This window comes from Ranitomeya imitator, chromosome 4 (assembly GCF_032444005.1).
Source record: "Ranitomeya imitator isolate aRanImi1 chromosome 4, aRanImi1.pri, whole genome shotgun sequence".
NCBI classification, from domain to species: domain Eukaryota; kingdom Metazoa; phylum Chordata; class Amphibia; order Anura; family Dendrobatidae; genus Ranitomeya; species Ranitomeya imitator.
In genome coordinates, this window is record NC_091285.1 from 487,066,585 (window position 1) to 487,084,047 (window position 17,463).

Genomic DNA, 17,463 nt, shown 5'->3' on the forward strand with positions numbered 1-17,463 from the left:
CACATACTGTAGGGACTAGTGGCTGTAGAGTTCACACAAGCAATGTAGTTTGGTCCAAACATATGTGGTTTTATTCCTTCTATCCCAACAGCCTCTTCTGGGCACAAAGTTATAACAGCAAATTAACAGTTTACTCAGCAGGCACATACAGTATATGTCAGTATAGCAAACTTTATACACCAAAAAGGTATAGTCCTACCAGTCTCTTCAGCCTGAGCTCCAGAAGCTTCCAGCACCAAACAGAGGTATTCAACTCCAGGCAAAGTTCACACTGAACAGTCTGCAGCTTCCATACTTTATTCTGCAGCTCCAATGTACAAACTGCTCAGCTTTCCTAGCTGGCCTGTGCAGTCTCCATTCAGTGAAATACTATTGCTTATCTTTCCCAGCTACAGCTCACATTTTGGCAGGTCACTCACCAGCTTCAACAGACTCCACTCTGCTTAGCATCCAGTAGACTGTAATCATTAGATGATTTTAATGGTATTACGAAAATTACAAATAATGATCTCTTTTCAGCAAGTATCCATGTAACACAAGTACCCTGCTTTACCGTATTTTCCCCACAGCAATAAGAAGTTAGTTACCAAGTGGCTTAGCCCATACATAACAAGACCTGCCTACTAGTGACAGGTTTTCCAGAGCGTGTTTTATAGGCAGCAGTGACTACATATGTTAGATTGCCGTAAATTTATACTTATTCATTATGAAGTACATCATTTAAAACATAAAACTGCGAGTTTCTTCATATTTTATTTTACAATATCTCACTAAATATATTTACATGACATGACTTTTGCGTCAGTGCAGTACATTTTATGTTGCATAAGTACAAACTGTAGAATTTTGTTTTAAAAAGAGACACTTGACTGAATTTGCAGCTAAATATACAATTCAACTATTTCCCTGCCTGCGACAAGGCCTTTCTCTTTAATGGTCCAGACAACACCCAGCTGCAAACTGTTCATATTAATTTCCTTGGTATTCAGTACAATGTTTCAAGCACATACACTCTTGGTAAATGAAAGATGGACTTCATGGAATTTCACCATTCCTTTTGCACCATACAAAAATACTGCAAGTTTTAAGGAAAATATTCCAAGTGACAAGAAGCTGAGCTGATGATGTGAGCGAAACACAAGGAATGACGTATCACAGAGTCCCAAAATATTTATACAAATGTACAGAAAGTCTTTTCTTCTCCAGAGTATGCTGTGTTTATCACTATTACTACTATGTAGAGAAATCCATTAAAGAACTGGAGTACACAGAAATGACTGTATAAGGGTAGAGAGTATTGAGTTCTAGAAGCGAGCTTTGTACAGTTTGTCCTCACAGTGATATACCAGAAGGTTTGTGTAGAAGATGCATAAAATAGCCCCATCCTTTATTATATGAAAAGTAACATCTCTATTCAGGAATGGAGTTATAAAATTACAAACCATTCAGCAACATACAATAGGTCGATATGCCAAAAATAAAATAAAAAAGCAACATTATGAGTAATACGTCAGCAAATCATTGGGAATAATGGACCGCACAGAGACGCACATTTATATAACAAATACAAGTCATTAACCAATAGATCATAACCGGGTAGGAAAACAATGGTTACCAAAAATACCATGAGCTTGTTTCAGTTCTAAGTGTTAGATTTTGGCACTTTATGGGAACTAGTCCTTGCCCAATGTCATTCATAGAAAAAGAAGGTACACGTTTTCTTCAACACACCTTGCAAATATAGTACTGGTGTACTAGCAAACATTGAAACATATTGAATAAACATTCCCACTTATTTGCACATGCATACACTATCAAATAACAACACCGTATCAATGCTTTGTGTTTGTAATTCGAGTATTTCTGTTGGATGGGATCTCCCGTACTGCGGAACATTCTAGATCTCCTCCAGAGACCGGGTGTCTGATTTCAGTTTCACAAACTCCTTGGCAACTTCGTCATTGGAGCGGTGAGAAAGTATTCGCAGGATTGTCAGGCCAGTTTCATCCATGTAAATGCTTTTTGTCAGTGGATACCAGGACGAACAGTTCCCTTTGTCCACGATGCCCTTCAGCTGGATAACTGTCATTCCGATAATGCGATCTTCCCTGGCGAAGCAGTAATCCTTCACACACAGGTGAAGTTCATAGGCCGCTGGGCTTTCCTCATTGCTTAGAATGCTAGAGAAAAAAAAGGAAATGAATGAGGTACAAAATGTGCATTTTAATTCTGACTCAACTGGATTAATAACTGACTGGACTTGTTCATAAAAATATGAATACATTCTTTATTAACAATTCCATCTTCAGTAATAAATTATCCTTGCCTCCTGCCACCTCTTTGCCTTGCAGTCGGTTCTACTTTTTTAATCACATGGAATTTTTGCTATTCATAACAATCAAATGTATTATTTAGAAATGAAATGTGCTTAATCTGCTAGATTATCTATAGCACCGACTCCCACATTCAGAGATATTGTTAATACATTGCTCCATACCTGAGAAAGGACTCATTCACACACTTTTTTATGTACTCATATCATGTAGATTTCAACAAAGTGTCCCTAATGGCTCCAAATTACAAGGTGATCCATGTGCCAAGTATAGGGTGGGCCATTTATATGGAAACACACAAATGAAAGGGGAATGATTGGTGACCTAGATCGGAGCGCTGAATTTGTAGAATGGGCAAAACAAAAATTGGAACAGGACCCTCAGTTTGTTCAGATCATTATGTTCAGTGATGAGGCAAAGTTTTTTGGGTGGGCCATTTATATGGATACACCTAAATAACATGGTAATGGTGACCGTTTTCTTGCGTAGGGTGTCTTGCATTGAAATCTGCTGCAATGACCCGGGTACTGCGTTCACCAGACATCAACACAATTTCTATCCGCTCGTCACGTGTTAACCTCTGCAGCATGTCAATGGCTGTACACAAAGAGAAACTTGTAAATAACTCATGAAAGAATAAAGTTATGTTCAAACCAAGCGCACCATTGTTTTTCTTGTGAAATTCTCAATAAGTTTGAGTTGTCACATGACCCTCTTCCCATTGAAAAAAATAAAGTTGGATCCAAAATGGACGACTTTAAAATGGCAGCCATGGTCACCACCCATCTTGAAAAGTTTGCCCCTCCCATATACTAAAGTGCCACAACAGGAAGTTGATATAGCCAACCATTCCCATTTTATTTAGGTGTATCCATATAAATGGCCCACCCTGTATACTACCTCTATAAAATCCATCCAAGTAAGAAGCTATAGGACCAGGGCAAAATAGCTTTGTAATATGATGTGTGATTAGATATGGCTTCACTTTATTCTCATGGATTCTGTAAGACAAATCCTATGTATTCCTCTATGAAATAGGAGACACATGTAGGTCCAGTGTGTGCCCACATGGCAACATATTTCAGGCCAATACAATAATGATCTGTAGATTGTAACATATTGTATAGTGTATATGTCATAATTATCCCCCTTATAAGGGCAATGCCAAAACGCACGTCTGGGTGGGTTTATCTCTAAGTGGTCTCTGCTGTAACTAATGTATGTATCATGCCTGCTTGATACATTTTCTTAAGCACAAGGTTTCCAACAAAAGGATATCACAATATTAAATATAGGTTATAACTCCAATTATAATATTATCACCAAAAAGACACATACTCAAGGTATAAAATGAGAGGGTAAACGAGTATGTTTAACCATAAAAAGTTTTTTTTTATTATTAAAGCACTTATTTTTTAAAGTTCAGTACAGACCAAAAGTTTGGACACACCTTCTCATTTAAAGATTTTTCTGTATTTTCTTGACTATGAAAATTGTACATTCACACTGAAGGCATCAAAACTATGAATTAACACATGTGGAATTATAAACTTAAAAAAGTGTGAAACAACTGAAATTATGTCTTATATTCAAGGTTCTTCAAAGTAGCCACCTTTTGCTTTGATGACTGCTTTGCACACTCTTGGCATTCCCTTGATGAGCCTCAAGAGGTAGTTACCAGGAATGGTTTTCACTTCACAGGTGTGCCCTGTCAGGTTTAATAAGTGGGATTTCTTGCCTTATAAATGGGTTGGTACCATCAGTTGTGTTGTGCAGAAGTCTGGTGGATACACAGCTGATAGTCCTACTGAATAGACTGTTAGAATTTGTATTATGGCAAGAAAAAAACAGCTAAGTAAAGGAAAACGAGTGGCCATCATTACTTTAAGAAATGAAGGTCAGTCAGTCTGAAAAATTGGGAATACTTTGAAAGTGTCCCCAAGTGCAGTGGCAAAAATCATCAAGCACTACAAAGAAACTGGCTCACATGAGGACCACCCCAGGAAAGGAAGACCAAGAGTCACCTCTGCTTCTGAGGATAAGTTTATCCGAGTCACCAGCCTCAGAAATCGTATGTTAACAGCAGCTCAGATTAGAGACCAGGTCAATGCCACACAGAGTTCTAGCAGCAGACACATCTCTATAACAACTGTTAAGAGGAGACTTTGTGCAGCAGGCCTTCATGGTGAAATAGCTGCTAGGAAACCACTGCTAAGGACAGGCAACAAGCAGAAGAGACTTGTTTGGGCTAAAGAACACAAGGAATGGACTTTAGACCAGTGGAAATCTGTGCTTTGGTCTGATGAGTCCAAATATTAGATCTTTGGTTCCAACCACCGTGTCTTTGTGCGACGCAGAAAAGGTGAACGGATGGACTCGACATGCCTGGTTCCCACTGTGGAGAAAGGAGGAGGAGGTGTGATGGTGTGGGGGTGCTTTGCTGGTGACACTGTTGAGGATTTAATCTAAATTGAATGCATACTGAACCTGTTTGGCTACCACAGCATCTTGCAGCTGTATGCTATTCCATCCGGTTTGCATTTAGTTGGACTATCATTTATTTTTCAACAGGACAATGACCCCAAACACACCTCCAGGCTGTGTAAGGGCTATTTGACCAAGAAGGAGAGTGATGGGGTGCTACACCAGATGACCTGGCCTCAACAGTCACCAGACCTAAACTTAATCGAGATGGTTTGCGGTGAAGGCAAAAGTGCCAACAAGTGCTAAGCATCTTTGGAAACTCCTTCAAGATTGTTGGAAGACCATTCCCGGTGACTAACTCTTGAAGCTCATCAAGAGAATGCCAAGAGTGTGCAAAGCAGTCATCAAAGCAAAAGTTGGCTACTTTGAAGAACCTAGAATATAAAACATAATTTCAGTTGTTTCACACTTTTTTGTTAAGTACATAATTCCACATGTGTTAATTCATAGTTTTGATACCTTCAGCGTGAATGTACAATTTTCATAGTCATGAAAATACAGAAAAATCTTTAAATAAGAAGGTGTGTCCAAACTTTTGGTCTGTACTGTATATGACAAAAATATCAGACAAAGTAACACTACCAAGGAAAGAGCAGGACATGTGTGGGGTAATAATATGAGGGTATAGCCAAATAGCAAGAAATTCAATTCCATAAAATAATGAAAAATAATCTGATGACAGCATAAAGATAAAGTGCAAATGCATATGAAAAAATCATATAAAAGCAAGTAATCTGTCATGCACGCAGACTCTTAATGGCAGCATAAAGGCAAGTGCAAATACAAGTATAGACAAAAGAGTCTATTGTAAGCTATAAGATCTCCATAGCGCCTCCTGACGAAGATTTGGCAAACCGCGCGTAGGGGCGGCAGGTCGGGGTCTTCTCACTCTTCAAACTATGTAGCTATCAGCCCATACTATTACATGACTCATTTCTATTTTTCACAGCAGGCACTTTAACTTTAAGCATTGTACTGCACCACTAATCTCCACCTCACATGAGATTGCACCTTGCTGCTACGGAGATTTTATAGCTTACAATAGACTCTTTTGTCTATACTTGTATTTGCACTTGCCTTTATGCTGCCATTAAGAGTCTGCGTGCATGACAGATTACTTGCTTTGATATGATTTTTTCATATGCATTTGCACTTTACCTTTATGCTGTTATCAGATTATTTTTCATTATTTTATGGAATTGAATTTCTTGCTATGTGGCCATACCCTCATATTATTACCCCACACATGTCCTGCTTTTTCCTTGGTAGTGTTACTTTGTCTGATATTATTGTCATATACTTTAAAAAAAACAGTGCTTTAGTAATAAAAAAAAACTTTTCATGGTTAAACATACGGTACTCGTTTACCCTCTCATTTGATACCTTGAGTAAGGGTCTTTTTGTTGATAATATGATACATTTTCTGCCTGTTATGTATTTTACATGTCAGTTGACCGACCTTTGTGGCTTTGCACTCGGTACCTCCATGTCTATAAAGTGTCATACTTTACCTGGTTTGTAGACTTATGTCTTGACCTTTTATTCTAGTCTACTCCACAACCTGTTTTTTACCATTGACTTCTATACTATTCACTTAGCTGACTTTGTGTATTTAACAGATATAGACTCGCGCTCTTGTCACAACACATTGTAGGCTATATTTCTATGCTGATTATATACAATTACTATTTCATAATATGCTATTTTTTATACAACTACAGCCGATTCCTCCTGATTCTCCATAGTTATACATTTGAACCATCATCTTTATGAGTCCTTTGCACCACTGTTATTATATTAAGATGTTCGCCTCCTTTTTTTATCTTGTTGTAAATGCACTGCACACCATTTGTTTGATTAATACATTACGGTATATATCTTTTCATCACGTTAACAGATTTTTGTAGTATTCCTGCTTCGCTGTTTGGTTTTTGTGTTTCTTTGCTGATTGGTCTAATTTGCATTACGGTCCAGCATTTACATGCACACAAGTTTATGCACATATATACTGTATGTTTTAGATTACAAGACACATCAGGCCATAAGACGCACCCCACATTTTGGGGTGCAAAATAGGAAAAAAAATGTTTAAAATAAAAAGATGGTGCATCTTCTATTCTCTTTTAATGATAGCTTACCAGGGGGATGGATGCAGTGGAGCGGGGTCATAGGAGGCAGGGTCGCTGCTTCAGGAGGCCAGCATTGGCAGAAGCAGGGAGACGCTGTAGCGCCTGGGATCACAAAAGGTGTCGGAGATGGTGAGTGGAGTCCATTTTCCCTATGATATCCCAGCAGTGGGCTTCTGGAAAATTGCCCCCAGTGGTGTATGTGCATATTGAAATCTCGGGATACGAGATATCAATCTGCACATGCTCTGCCTCCAGAGCCAATTTTTCCAAAGCCCACCACAACAATATCCTAGACTCCACTCATCAGTATCGACACCTTTGGTGATCACAGGCACCGCAGCATCATCCTGCTCCTGCCGCCGCTGGCCTCCTGAACAGCGACCCTGCCTTCTGTGACTCTGCTCCTCTGCCGATGGCCCCCCAGTAAGCTCATCCTCATTTTCCTCCCAAATTTGGAGCAGAAAGGTGCATTTTATAATCCAAAAAATACGGGACATTATGACAATTTTTGTCCTACCAACCTACTAACTACTTAGATATTTGTAAGAGCACATATTCACTCTCCTTTTCCTTTGACCTTTCTAATTCCACATTGTAATATAATGTGCATGTAAGTCTTATGCCTTACATTTTTTTTAAACATATCTGTGACCCAATTTCATTGTATTTTTTTTATCATAGGTAAAAGTACAAGACTTTTTTAGATTTTATTTTTATAATAAAGTTAATGGAGATACATACACCAAGATATGCCATTCTTTTGCCTACCCTTTAACCTATATGCTTTTATTTTAGCACAGTGCTATCTATTTGCTTTCATATGCTATCGTTTTTTACAAATATAGATCATTTAGGCACTGTACATTTTTACACACAGTTCTGGCATACTTTTGAGCACTTTTAGCAATCCATATGCATTGGATATTCACAATAGTTAAGAAACATTTTTGTATTACCACCAGCATTAAATAAGTGAAGAACCACATAATAAATCACCAGTAAACAGTCTTAGCCTTGTCATGTATCTACCACAGACATATGATAGACATCAGCAGCTATTCTCATAATGCTGCATCCAGGCTGCCTGTAGGCATTTCCATCGGGATAACCACATGCTCCTCATAAACTCTACAGTAATAAGGGTCTGGTTTAATAGTATGCCGAGTACTAAGATCTGCTGGCGTTCTGGACTTAGGGTACCGTCACACACTGCCATTTCGATCGCTACGACGGTACGATTCGTGACGTTCCAGCGATATCGTTACGATATCGCTGTGTCTGACACGCAGCAGCGATCAGGGATCCTGCTGAGAATCGTACGTCATAGCAGATCGTTTAGAACTTTCTTTCGTCGCTGGATCTCCCGCAGGCATCGCTAGATCGGTGTGTGTGACACCGATCTAGCGATGCGATCTAGCGATGCGTTCGCTTGTAACCAGGGTAAACATCGGGTTACTAAGCGCAGGGCCGCGCTTAGTAACCCGATGTTTACCCTGGTTACAAGCGTAAAACTAAAAAAAAACAAACAGCACATACTTACATTCTGGTGTCCGTCAGGTCCCTTGCCGTCTGCTTCCCACACTCAGTGACTGCCGGCCGTAAAGTGAAAGCAGAGCACAGCGGTGACGTCACCGCTGTGCTGTGCTTTCACTTTCACTTTACGGCAGGCAGTCAGTGAGTGCGGGAAGCAGACGGCAAGGGACCTGACGGACACCGGAATGTAAGTATGTGCTGTTTGGTTTTTTTTACGCTGGTAACCAGGGTAAACATCGGGTTACTAAGCGCGGTCCTGCGCTTAGTAACCCGATGTTTACCCTGGTTACCCGGGAACCTCGGCATCGTTGGTCGCTGGAGAGCTGTCTGTGTGACAGCTCCCCAGCGACCACACTACGATTTACCTACGATCACGGCCAGGTCATATCACTGGTCGTGATCGTAGGTAAATCGTATAGTGTGACGGTACCCTTATGCTGTGCTCAATGCAATATATAGATTGTACTCCATTGTTACACACCAGATGACATGTTCTGTCTGTAAGATTAGCTATACACATGCATACCCAGTTTCAAAAACAAAACAGTGATCAAACTTTGTAGCAATGTGACACAAATCTATTCACAGTGAAAAGGGACTGATTGTATGCAAATCAAATTCATGTAGAATTTTCTGAATCTCGCAGTTTTTGGTGAATTTGACAAACTTGCACGAATCACTAAAAAATGCCAGCTTCCATTTTATACACTGTAGAAGATCGCATCAGCCCCAAAAGACTGACATGATCACAGGTGCAGCCTCGCAGGCTTCTCCGTAATGCCTTGCAGCTATCACATCATATGGTATAATGCAGCCAATTAGGAGGGACTATCATAACCAGTATAAAAGCCTAGGCAGAGAATACAGCAGCCATTTATAGTAATTTAACCCCTTCATGACTGGAGCGTTTTTCGATTTTGCGTTTTCATTTTTCGCTCCCCTTTCCAGAGCCATAACGGTTTTATTTTTCCGTCAATATGGCCAAGTGAGGGCTTATTTTTTGCAGGACAAGTTGAGCTTTTTAACGATATCATTGGTTTTACCACGTCATGTAACAGAAAACAGGAAAAATGCCAAGTGTGGTGAAATTGCAAAAAAAGTGCAATCCAACACTTGTTTTTTGTTTTGCTTTTTTACTATGTCTACTATGTACTAAATGCTAAAACTGGCATGCCATTATGATTCTCCAGGTCATTACGAGTTCATAGACACCAAACATGTCTAGGTTCTTTTTTATCTAAGTGGTGAAAAAAATATTCCAAAGTTTGCTTTTAATAAAAAAAAGGTGCCATTTTCCGAGACCCGTAACGTCTCCATTTTTTGTGATCTCGGGTTGGATGAGGGCTTATTTTTTGCATGCCAAGCTGACGTTTCGATGTGCTCGGAGATTTAGTTTTTGTTGCCGCAGCTGCATGATTTGCAGCTGCTAGACAGGCTGAATACATGTGGGAGTTGCCTGTTTGTTAGGGAATTCTTACATGTGTTCAGCCTGTCTAGCAGCTGCAAATCATGCAGCTGTGGCGATGATAACTAAATTTCCGAGCATGCCGAAATACTCGGAGACCACCCGGGCACGCTCAGTGAAACCCGAGTAACCAGTATACTCGCTCATCACTACACTGCATTATTAAATAGGCTGAATTGATTACTATCCATTTCTATGGTGAGGTTACTTTGACATTACTAAGGCTAGGTTCCCATTGCGTTAATGGGTTAACTCTAACGGACATCGTTGCACAGCAAAAATGTCACAATTAACGCCGTGCAACGGGTCCGTTAGCGCACCCATTGACAGCAATGTTATTTCTGCCTGTAGCGCATCGCTAGCGCGTGCCATTTCTGTGCTGTGTCCGTGTCCGTTTGCTGACCTGTATGCTGTTTGTGTGTTCGTGTGTTACATCCATGTGTCATCCATGTGTCCATGTGACACTTACTGGCACCTGGGAAAAACAAAAAACAGTACAGTTTGAGCTGATCCCAGGCGTCGGCTGCTGAAGGCAGCTCAAATCGTTGCTGCCTGGTCACGCTGAGATCAGCTGGAGCCTGGGCCGCTACTTCCCAGGCACCAGTACATGTCACGTTGATGACACATAGATGTCAATCATATATCATCAGTGTGCACCTATGCAGCACGCATGTTGTCCGTGCTGCGCAAAAAAAAATCCTGACATGTCTGTAGGTTTTTCAGATGTACACACGGTCTGTGTGAAAATTGTGACAAGTGCGCACCATTTTGACTGGGGCTCTACTTTGCCTAAAACGGGTCCTGGGTGTTACATAGGACTGCAGGTGACATCTACTACATTATCTGTACTCAGAGTTATCACTGTGTTATCTGTGGTGTTACATAGGACTGCAAGTGACATCTACTAGAAGGAAACAGAGAAGCACATTGCTGAGGAGAGTAAAACTAATCCCAAACTGTTCTTCAACTATATCAATAGTAAAAGAATAAAAACTGAAAATGTAGGCCCCTTAAAAAAATTGTGAGGAAAGTATGGTTGTAGATGACGAGGAAAAAGCTAACATATTAAACACCTTCTTCTCCACGGTATTCACGGTGGAAAATGAAATGCTAGGTGAAATCCCAAGAAACAATGAAAACCCTATATTAAGGGTCACCAATCTAACCCAAGAAGAGGTGCGAAACCGGCGAAAAAAGATTAAAATAGATAAATCTCCGGGTCCGGATGGCATACACCCACGAGTACTAAGAGAACTAAGTAATGTAATAGATAAACCATTATTTCTTATTTTTAGGGACTCTAATGCGACGGGGTCTGTTCCGCAGGACTGGCGCATAGCAAATGTGGTGCCAATATTCAAAAAGGGCTCTAAAAGTGAACCTGGAAATTATAGGCCAGTAAGTCTAACCTGTATTGTTGGTAAAATATTTGAAGGTTTCTGAAGGATGTTATTCTGGATTATCTCAATGAGAATAACTGTTTAACTCCATATCAGCATGGGTTTATGAGAAATCGCTCCTGTCAAACCAATCTAATCAGTTTTTATGAAGAGGTAAGCTATAGGCTGGACCACGGTGAGTCATTGGACGTGGTATATCTCGATTTTTCCAAAGCGTTTGATACCGTGCCGCACAAGAGGTTGGTACACAAAATGAGAATGCTTGGTCTGGGGGAAAATTTGTGTAAATGGGTTAGTAACTGGCTTAGTGATAGAAAGCAGAGGGTGGTTATAAATGGTATAGTCTCTAACTGGGTCGCTGTGACCAGTGGGGTACCGAAGGGGTCGGTATTGGGACCTGTTCTATTCAACATATTCATTAATGATCTGGTAGAAGGTTTACACAGTAAAATATCGATATTTGCAGATGATACAAAACTATGTAAAGCAGTTAATACAAGAGAAGATAGTATTCTGCTACAGATGGATCTGGATAAGTTGGAAACTTGGGCTGAAAGGTGGCAGATGAGGTTTAACAATGATAAATGTAAGGTTATACACATGGGAAGAAGGAATCAATATCATCATTACACACTGAACGGGAAACCACTGGGTAAATCTGACAGGGAGAAGGACTTGGGGATCCTCATTAATGATAAACTTACCTGGAGCAGCCAGTGCCAGGCAGCAGCTGCCAAGGCAAACAGGATCATGGGGTGCATTAAAAGAGGTCTGGATACACATGATGAGAGCATTATACTGCCTCTGTACAAATCCCTAGTTAGACCGCACATGGAGTACTGTGCCCAGTTTTGGGCACCGGTGCTCAGGAAGGATATAATGGAACTAGAGAGAGTACAAAGGAGGGCAACAAAATTAATAAAGGGGATGGGAGAACTACAATACCCAGATAGATTAGCGAAATTAGGATTATTTAGTCTAGAAAAAAGACGACTGAGGGGCGATCTAATAACCATGTATAAGTATATAAGGGGACAATACAAATATCTCGCTGAGGATCTGTTTATACCAAGGAAGGTGACGGGCACAAGGGGGCATTCTTTGCGTCTGGAGGATAGAAGGTTTTTCCACCAACATAGAAGAGGATTCTTTACTGTTAGGGCAGTGATAATCTGGAATTGCTTGCCTGAGGAGGTGGTGATGGCGAACTCAGTCGAGGGGTTCAAGAGAGGCCTGGATGTCTTCCTGGAGCAGAACAATATTGTATCATACAATTATTAGGCTCTGTAGAAGGACGTAGATCTGGGGATTTATTATGATGGAATACAGGCTGAACTGGATGGACAAATGTCTTTTTTCGGCCTTACTAACTATGTTACTATGTTACTACATTATCTGTACTCAGAGAGTTAGCACTGTGTTATCTGTGGTGTTAGATAGGACTGCAGGTGACATCTACTACATTATCTATACTCAGAGTTATTACTGTGTTATCAGTGGTGTTACATAGGACTGCAGGTGACATCTACTACATTATCTGTACTCAGAGAGTTATCACTGTGTTATCTGTGGTGTTAGATAGGACTGCAGGTGACATCTACATTATCTGTAATCCGAGAGTTATCACTGTTATGTATGGTGTGACATAGGACTGCAGGTGACATCTACATTATCTGTAATCCAAGAGTTATCACTCTTTTATCTATGGTGTGACATAGGACTGCAGTTGACATCTACTACATTATCATTAATCAGAGTTATCACTGTGTTATCTGTGGTGTTACATAGGACTGCAGGTGACATCTACTACATTATCTGTACTGTTATCATGGTGTTATTTGCACTGTTAAAAAAATAAATAAAAATTAGGAGGGGGTTGGGGGCAACTTTTTGTCTTAGGGCTTGGGCCCCCGATCTTTTCTGACTCTAGCAACGCATTTGCGCACTGCTAATAGTCACAGACCACTTGCACGATATGAGTCCCCAGAATATGGGGACCACGGTGTCAGCACTGGCTCCAGGCCCCTCTGCCAACTGTATCCGCATCCTGCTCAGGTAATGTACCCTAAATGTTTCTGTGTGATGGTGCAATACGATAGCATTTGGGGCCCCACTTTAAACTTTTGCCCAGGGCCCCTCTTTGTCTAAAACCGGCCCTGATGGAACCTCATGTTTTCCTCTTACGCAGAGCAGTAGGTGATATGGACTAAAATAAAGGTTCATTTAAATAGGGGTCACAAATTATAACATGGGGCTGCAGGTTATTTCCAGTCTGGTTTTTTTGTTAATTAATTTATTAAAGTTGTAAACTTGATACATAAAACAGCAGTGTCCGTTCTGATGACATCACTAGGGGCATGACATCAGAGTACTTGGCATCATAGACCCCACATGACATCACAATTGCTATAGAATGTGCAAAGTTCTATTCCTGAGCCATCTTGTGTCACAGCTTGAAGAGGACGAGTCCAGGTAGGTCGCTCGTCTCTGAGCGCTGAGGATCAGATCACATTGGAGAGGGAGGAGGACTCGCCGCACAGCATCATGCACAGCACAGACAGCACAGCAGGGCCAGGAAGAGATCTGCAGTGTGCGCTGTATGGACGCTGCCCTCATCATCACCATGATTTCTCCAGATGATTATTTGCTGCATTTTTTTCTTCTTCCTGACCTTCCCCAGGCTGCTCTGAGATTGGTGGAGTAACTATCATAGGACCTGTAAGTATCAAGGGAGAAGGATTTTTGGGGTCCAGAATGGAAGGTAAGTGGGCGTGCATGTGTGTGTGTGTCTGTGTGTGTCCGTGTGTGTGTGCACACATTTACACTTCCCGTGAAATGCAGCAGTAACGGGCTGTGTGTTTGACCCCAGCACTGAAGGGGTGTGTGTGACCCCAACACTAAAGGGGTGTGTGCAAACGATAGCACTAAAGCGGTGTATATGTGACACCAGCACTAAAGGGGTGTGCACGTGACCCCAGCACTAAAGGGGTGTGCGTGACCACAGCACCAAAGGGGTTTGTGCGTGACCCCAGCACTAAAGGGGTGTGTGCGTGACCCCAGCACTAAAGGGGTGTGTGCGTGACCCCAACACTAAAAGGGTGTGTGCGTCACCCCAGCACTAAAGGGATGTGCGCGTGACCCCAGCACTAAAGGGGTGTGTGCGTGACCCCAGCACTAAAGGGATTGGGCGTCACCCCAACACTAAAGGGGTGTGTGCGTGACCCCAGCACTAAAGGGGTGTGTGCGTAACCCCAACACTAAAGGGGTGTGTGCGTGACCCCAGCACTAAAGGGGTGTGTGTGAGACCCCAGCACTAAAGGGGTGTGTGCGCGACCCCAACACTAAAGGGGTGTGTGCGTGACCCCAGCACTGAAGAGGTGTGCGTTTTTCCCCAGCACTTAAAGGCTGTGTGTCTGTGACCCCAGCAATAAAGGGGTGTGTGTGTTACCCCAGCACTAAAGGGGTGTGCGCGTGTCCCCAGCACTAAAGGGGTGTGTGCGTGACCCCAGCACTAAAGGGGTTTGTGCGTCACCCCAACACTAAAGGGGTGTGTGCGTGACCCCAGCACTAAAGGGGTGTGTGCGTAACCCAAGCACTAAAGGTATGTGTGTGTGACCCCAGCTCTAAAGGGGTGTGTGCTTGACCCCAGCACTAAAGTGGTGTGTGCTTGACCCCAGCACTGAAGGGGTGTGTGTTTTTCCCCAGCACTTAAAGGTTGTGTGTCTGTAACTCCAGCACCAAAGGGGTGTGTGCGTGATCCCAGCACTAAAGGGGTGTGTGTGTGACCCCAGCACTAAAGGTGTGTATGAGTGACCCCAGCACTAAAGGGGTTTGTGCGTGACCCAAGCACTAAAGAGGTTTGTGCGTGACCCCAGCACTAAAGGGATGTGTGCGTGACCCCAGCATTGAAGGGGTGTGTGTTTGTCCCCAGCACTTAAAAGTTGTGTGTCTGTGACCCCAGCAATGAAGGGGTGTGTGCGTGACCCCAGCAGTAAAGGGGTGTGTGCGTGACCCCAGCACTAAAGGGGTGTGTGCGTGACCCCAGCACTAAAGAGTTGTGTGCGTAACCCTAGCACTAAAGGGGTGTGTGCGTGACCCCAACACTAAACGGGTGTGTGTGGCCCCAGCACTAAAAAGGGGTGTGTGCGTGACCCCAGCACTAAAGGGGTGTGTGCGAGACCCCAGCACTAAAGGGGTGTGTGCGAGACCCCAGCACTAAAGGGGTGTGTGTGTGACCCCAGCTCTAAAGGGGTGTGTGCTTGACCCCAGCACTAAAGTGGTGTGTGCTTGACCTCAGCACTGAAGGGGTGTGTGTTTTTCTCCAGCACTTAAAGGTTGTGTGTCTGTGACTCCAGCACCAAAGGGGTGTGTGCGTTACCCCAGCACTAAAGGGGTGTGTGCGTGACCCCAGCACTAAAGGTGTGTATGTGTGACCCCAGCACTAAAGGGGTTTGTGTGTGACCCCAGCACTAAAGGGGTTTGTGCGTGACCCCAGCACTAAAGGGGTGTGTGAGTGACCCCAGCACTAAAGGGGTGTGTGCGTGACCCCAGCATTGAAGGGGTGTGTGTTTGTTCCCAGCACTAAAGGGGTGTGTGAGTGACCCCAGCACTAAAGGGGTGTGTGTGTGTGACCCCAGCACTAAAGGGGTGTGTGTCTGTGACCCCAGCAATGAAAGGTTGTGTGCGTGACCCCAGCAGTAAAGGGGTGTGTGCGTGACCCCAGCAGTAAAGGGGTGTGTGCGTGACCCCAGCCCTAAAGGGATGTGTGCGTAACCCTAGCACTAAAGGGGTGTGTGCATGACCCCAACACTAAAGGGGTGTGTGTGGCCCCAGCACTAAAGGGGTGTGTACATGACCCGAGCAATAAAGGGGTGTGTGCATGACCCCAGCACTAAAGGGGTGTGTGCGTGACCCCAGCATTAAAGGGGTGTGTTATGATCTGGTGGTTTAGGAACAACATGAGACAAGCTCTGAAGGAGGTGGTATCTGTACTGACCGCATACCGTGAACCTAGCAGCGCAACTAAAAATAGCCGTGGGATGCTCCTGTCGTTCCCTAGGCACCTCGTCACAGCCTAAGATCTAACTTCCCCTAAAGATGGAAACAGGAAACCTATCTTGCCTCAGAGAAAATCCCCAAAGGAAAGATAGCCCCCCACAAATATTGACGGTGAGAGGAGGGGAAAATAACATACGCAGAAATGAAATCAGATTTTAGCACAGGAGGCCAGTCTAGCTTGATAGATAGGACACGAAAGGATACTGTGCGGTCATATTAAAACTCTACAAAAATCCACGCAGAGTTTACTAAAAATCTCCACACCTGACTAAAGGGTGTGGAGGGTAAATCTGCTTCCCAGAGCTTCCAGCAAGACAGAATTAATTCATACTGATAACGCTGGACAAACATAGAGAACACAGAACGGATAAGTCCACAAACTGTGAACAGAAAAGAGCAAGCAAAAACTTAGCTTAGCTGAACTGGTCAGGATAACAGGGAAATCCAAAAGAGATGTGAATCCAACCAGGAACCATTTACAAGTGGCACCAGCTGAAGGACAGAGCAGACATAAATAGCAGAGCAGAGACGATCAGTGGAAGCAGCTGAAGACAGCTAACTCCAAGGAGCAGCCACACCACTAGAAACCACAAGATGGAGCCCAAGAGCAGAACTCACAAAAGTGCCACTTACAACCACCGGAGGGAGCCCAAGAGCAGAATTCACAACAATACCCCCCCCCTTGAGGAGGGGTCACCGAACTCTCACCAGAGCCCCCAGGCTGATCAGGACGAGCCAAGTGAAAAGCACGAACCAAATCGGTGGCATGGACATCGGAGGCAACAACCCAAGAATTATCCTCCTGGCCATAACCCTTCCACTTGACAAGATACTGAAGCCTCCGCCTCGAAAAACGAGAATCCAAAATCTTCTCAACCTCATATTCCAACTCTCCCTCAACCAACACCGGGGCAGGAGGGTCAACCGAGGGAACAACGGGCACCACATATCTCCGCAACAAAGATCTATGGAAAACATTATGAATGGCAAAAGAGGCTGGAAGAGCCAAACGAAAAGACACCGGATTAATCATTTCAGAAATTTTATAAGGACCAATAAAT

The 17,463-nt window shown here is 42.9% G+C and overlaps 1 protein-coding gene across 1 annotated transcript in view; it reads right to left on the reverse strand.

Annotated features, from left to right (window-relative positions):
- Positions 1–734: 734 nt before the first annotated feature.
- Positions 735–17,463, reverse strand: part of UNC13C (unc-13 homolog C) — a 1,145,854-nt gene continuing 1,129,125 nt past the window's right edge. The window contains exon 34 of the mRNA XM_069765967.1: positions 735–2,180. Coding sequence (XP_069622068.1) covers positions 1,898–2,180 — 283 coding nt within the window. The 3' untranslated portion in view covers positions 735–1,897. The remainder of the gene's footprint in view (positions 2,181–17,463) is intronic.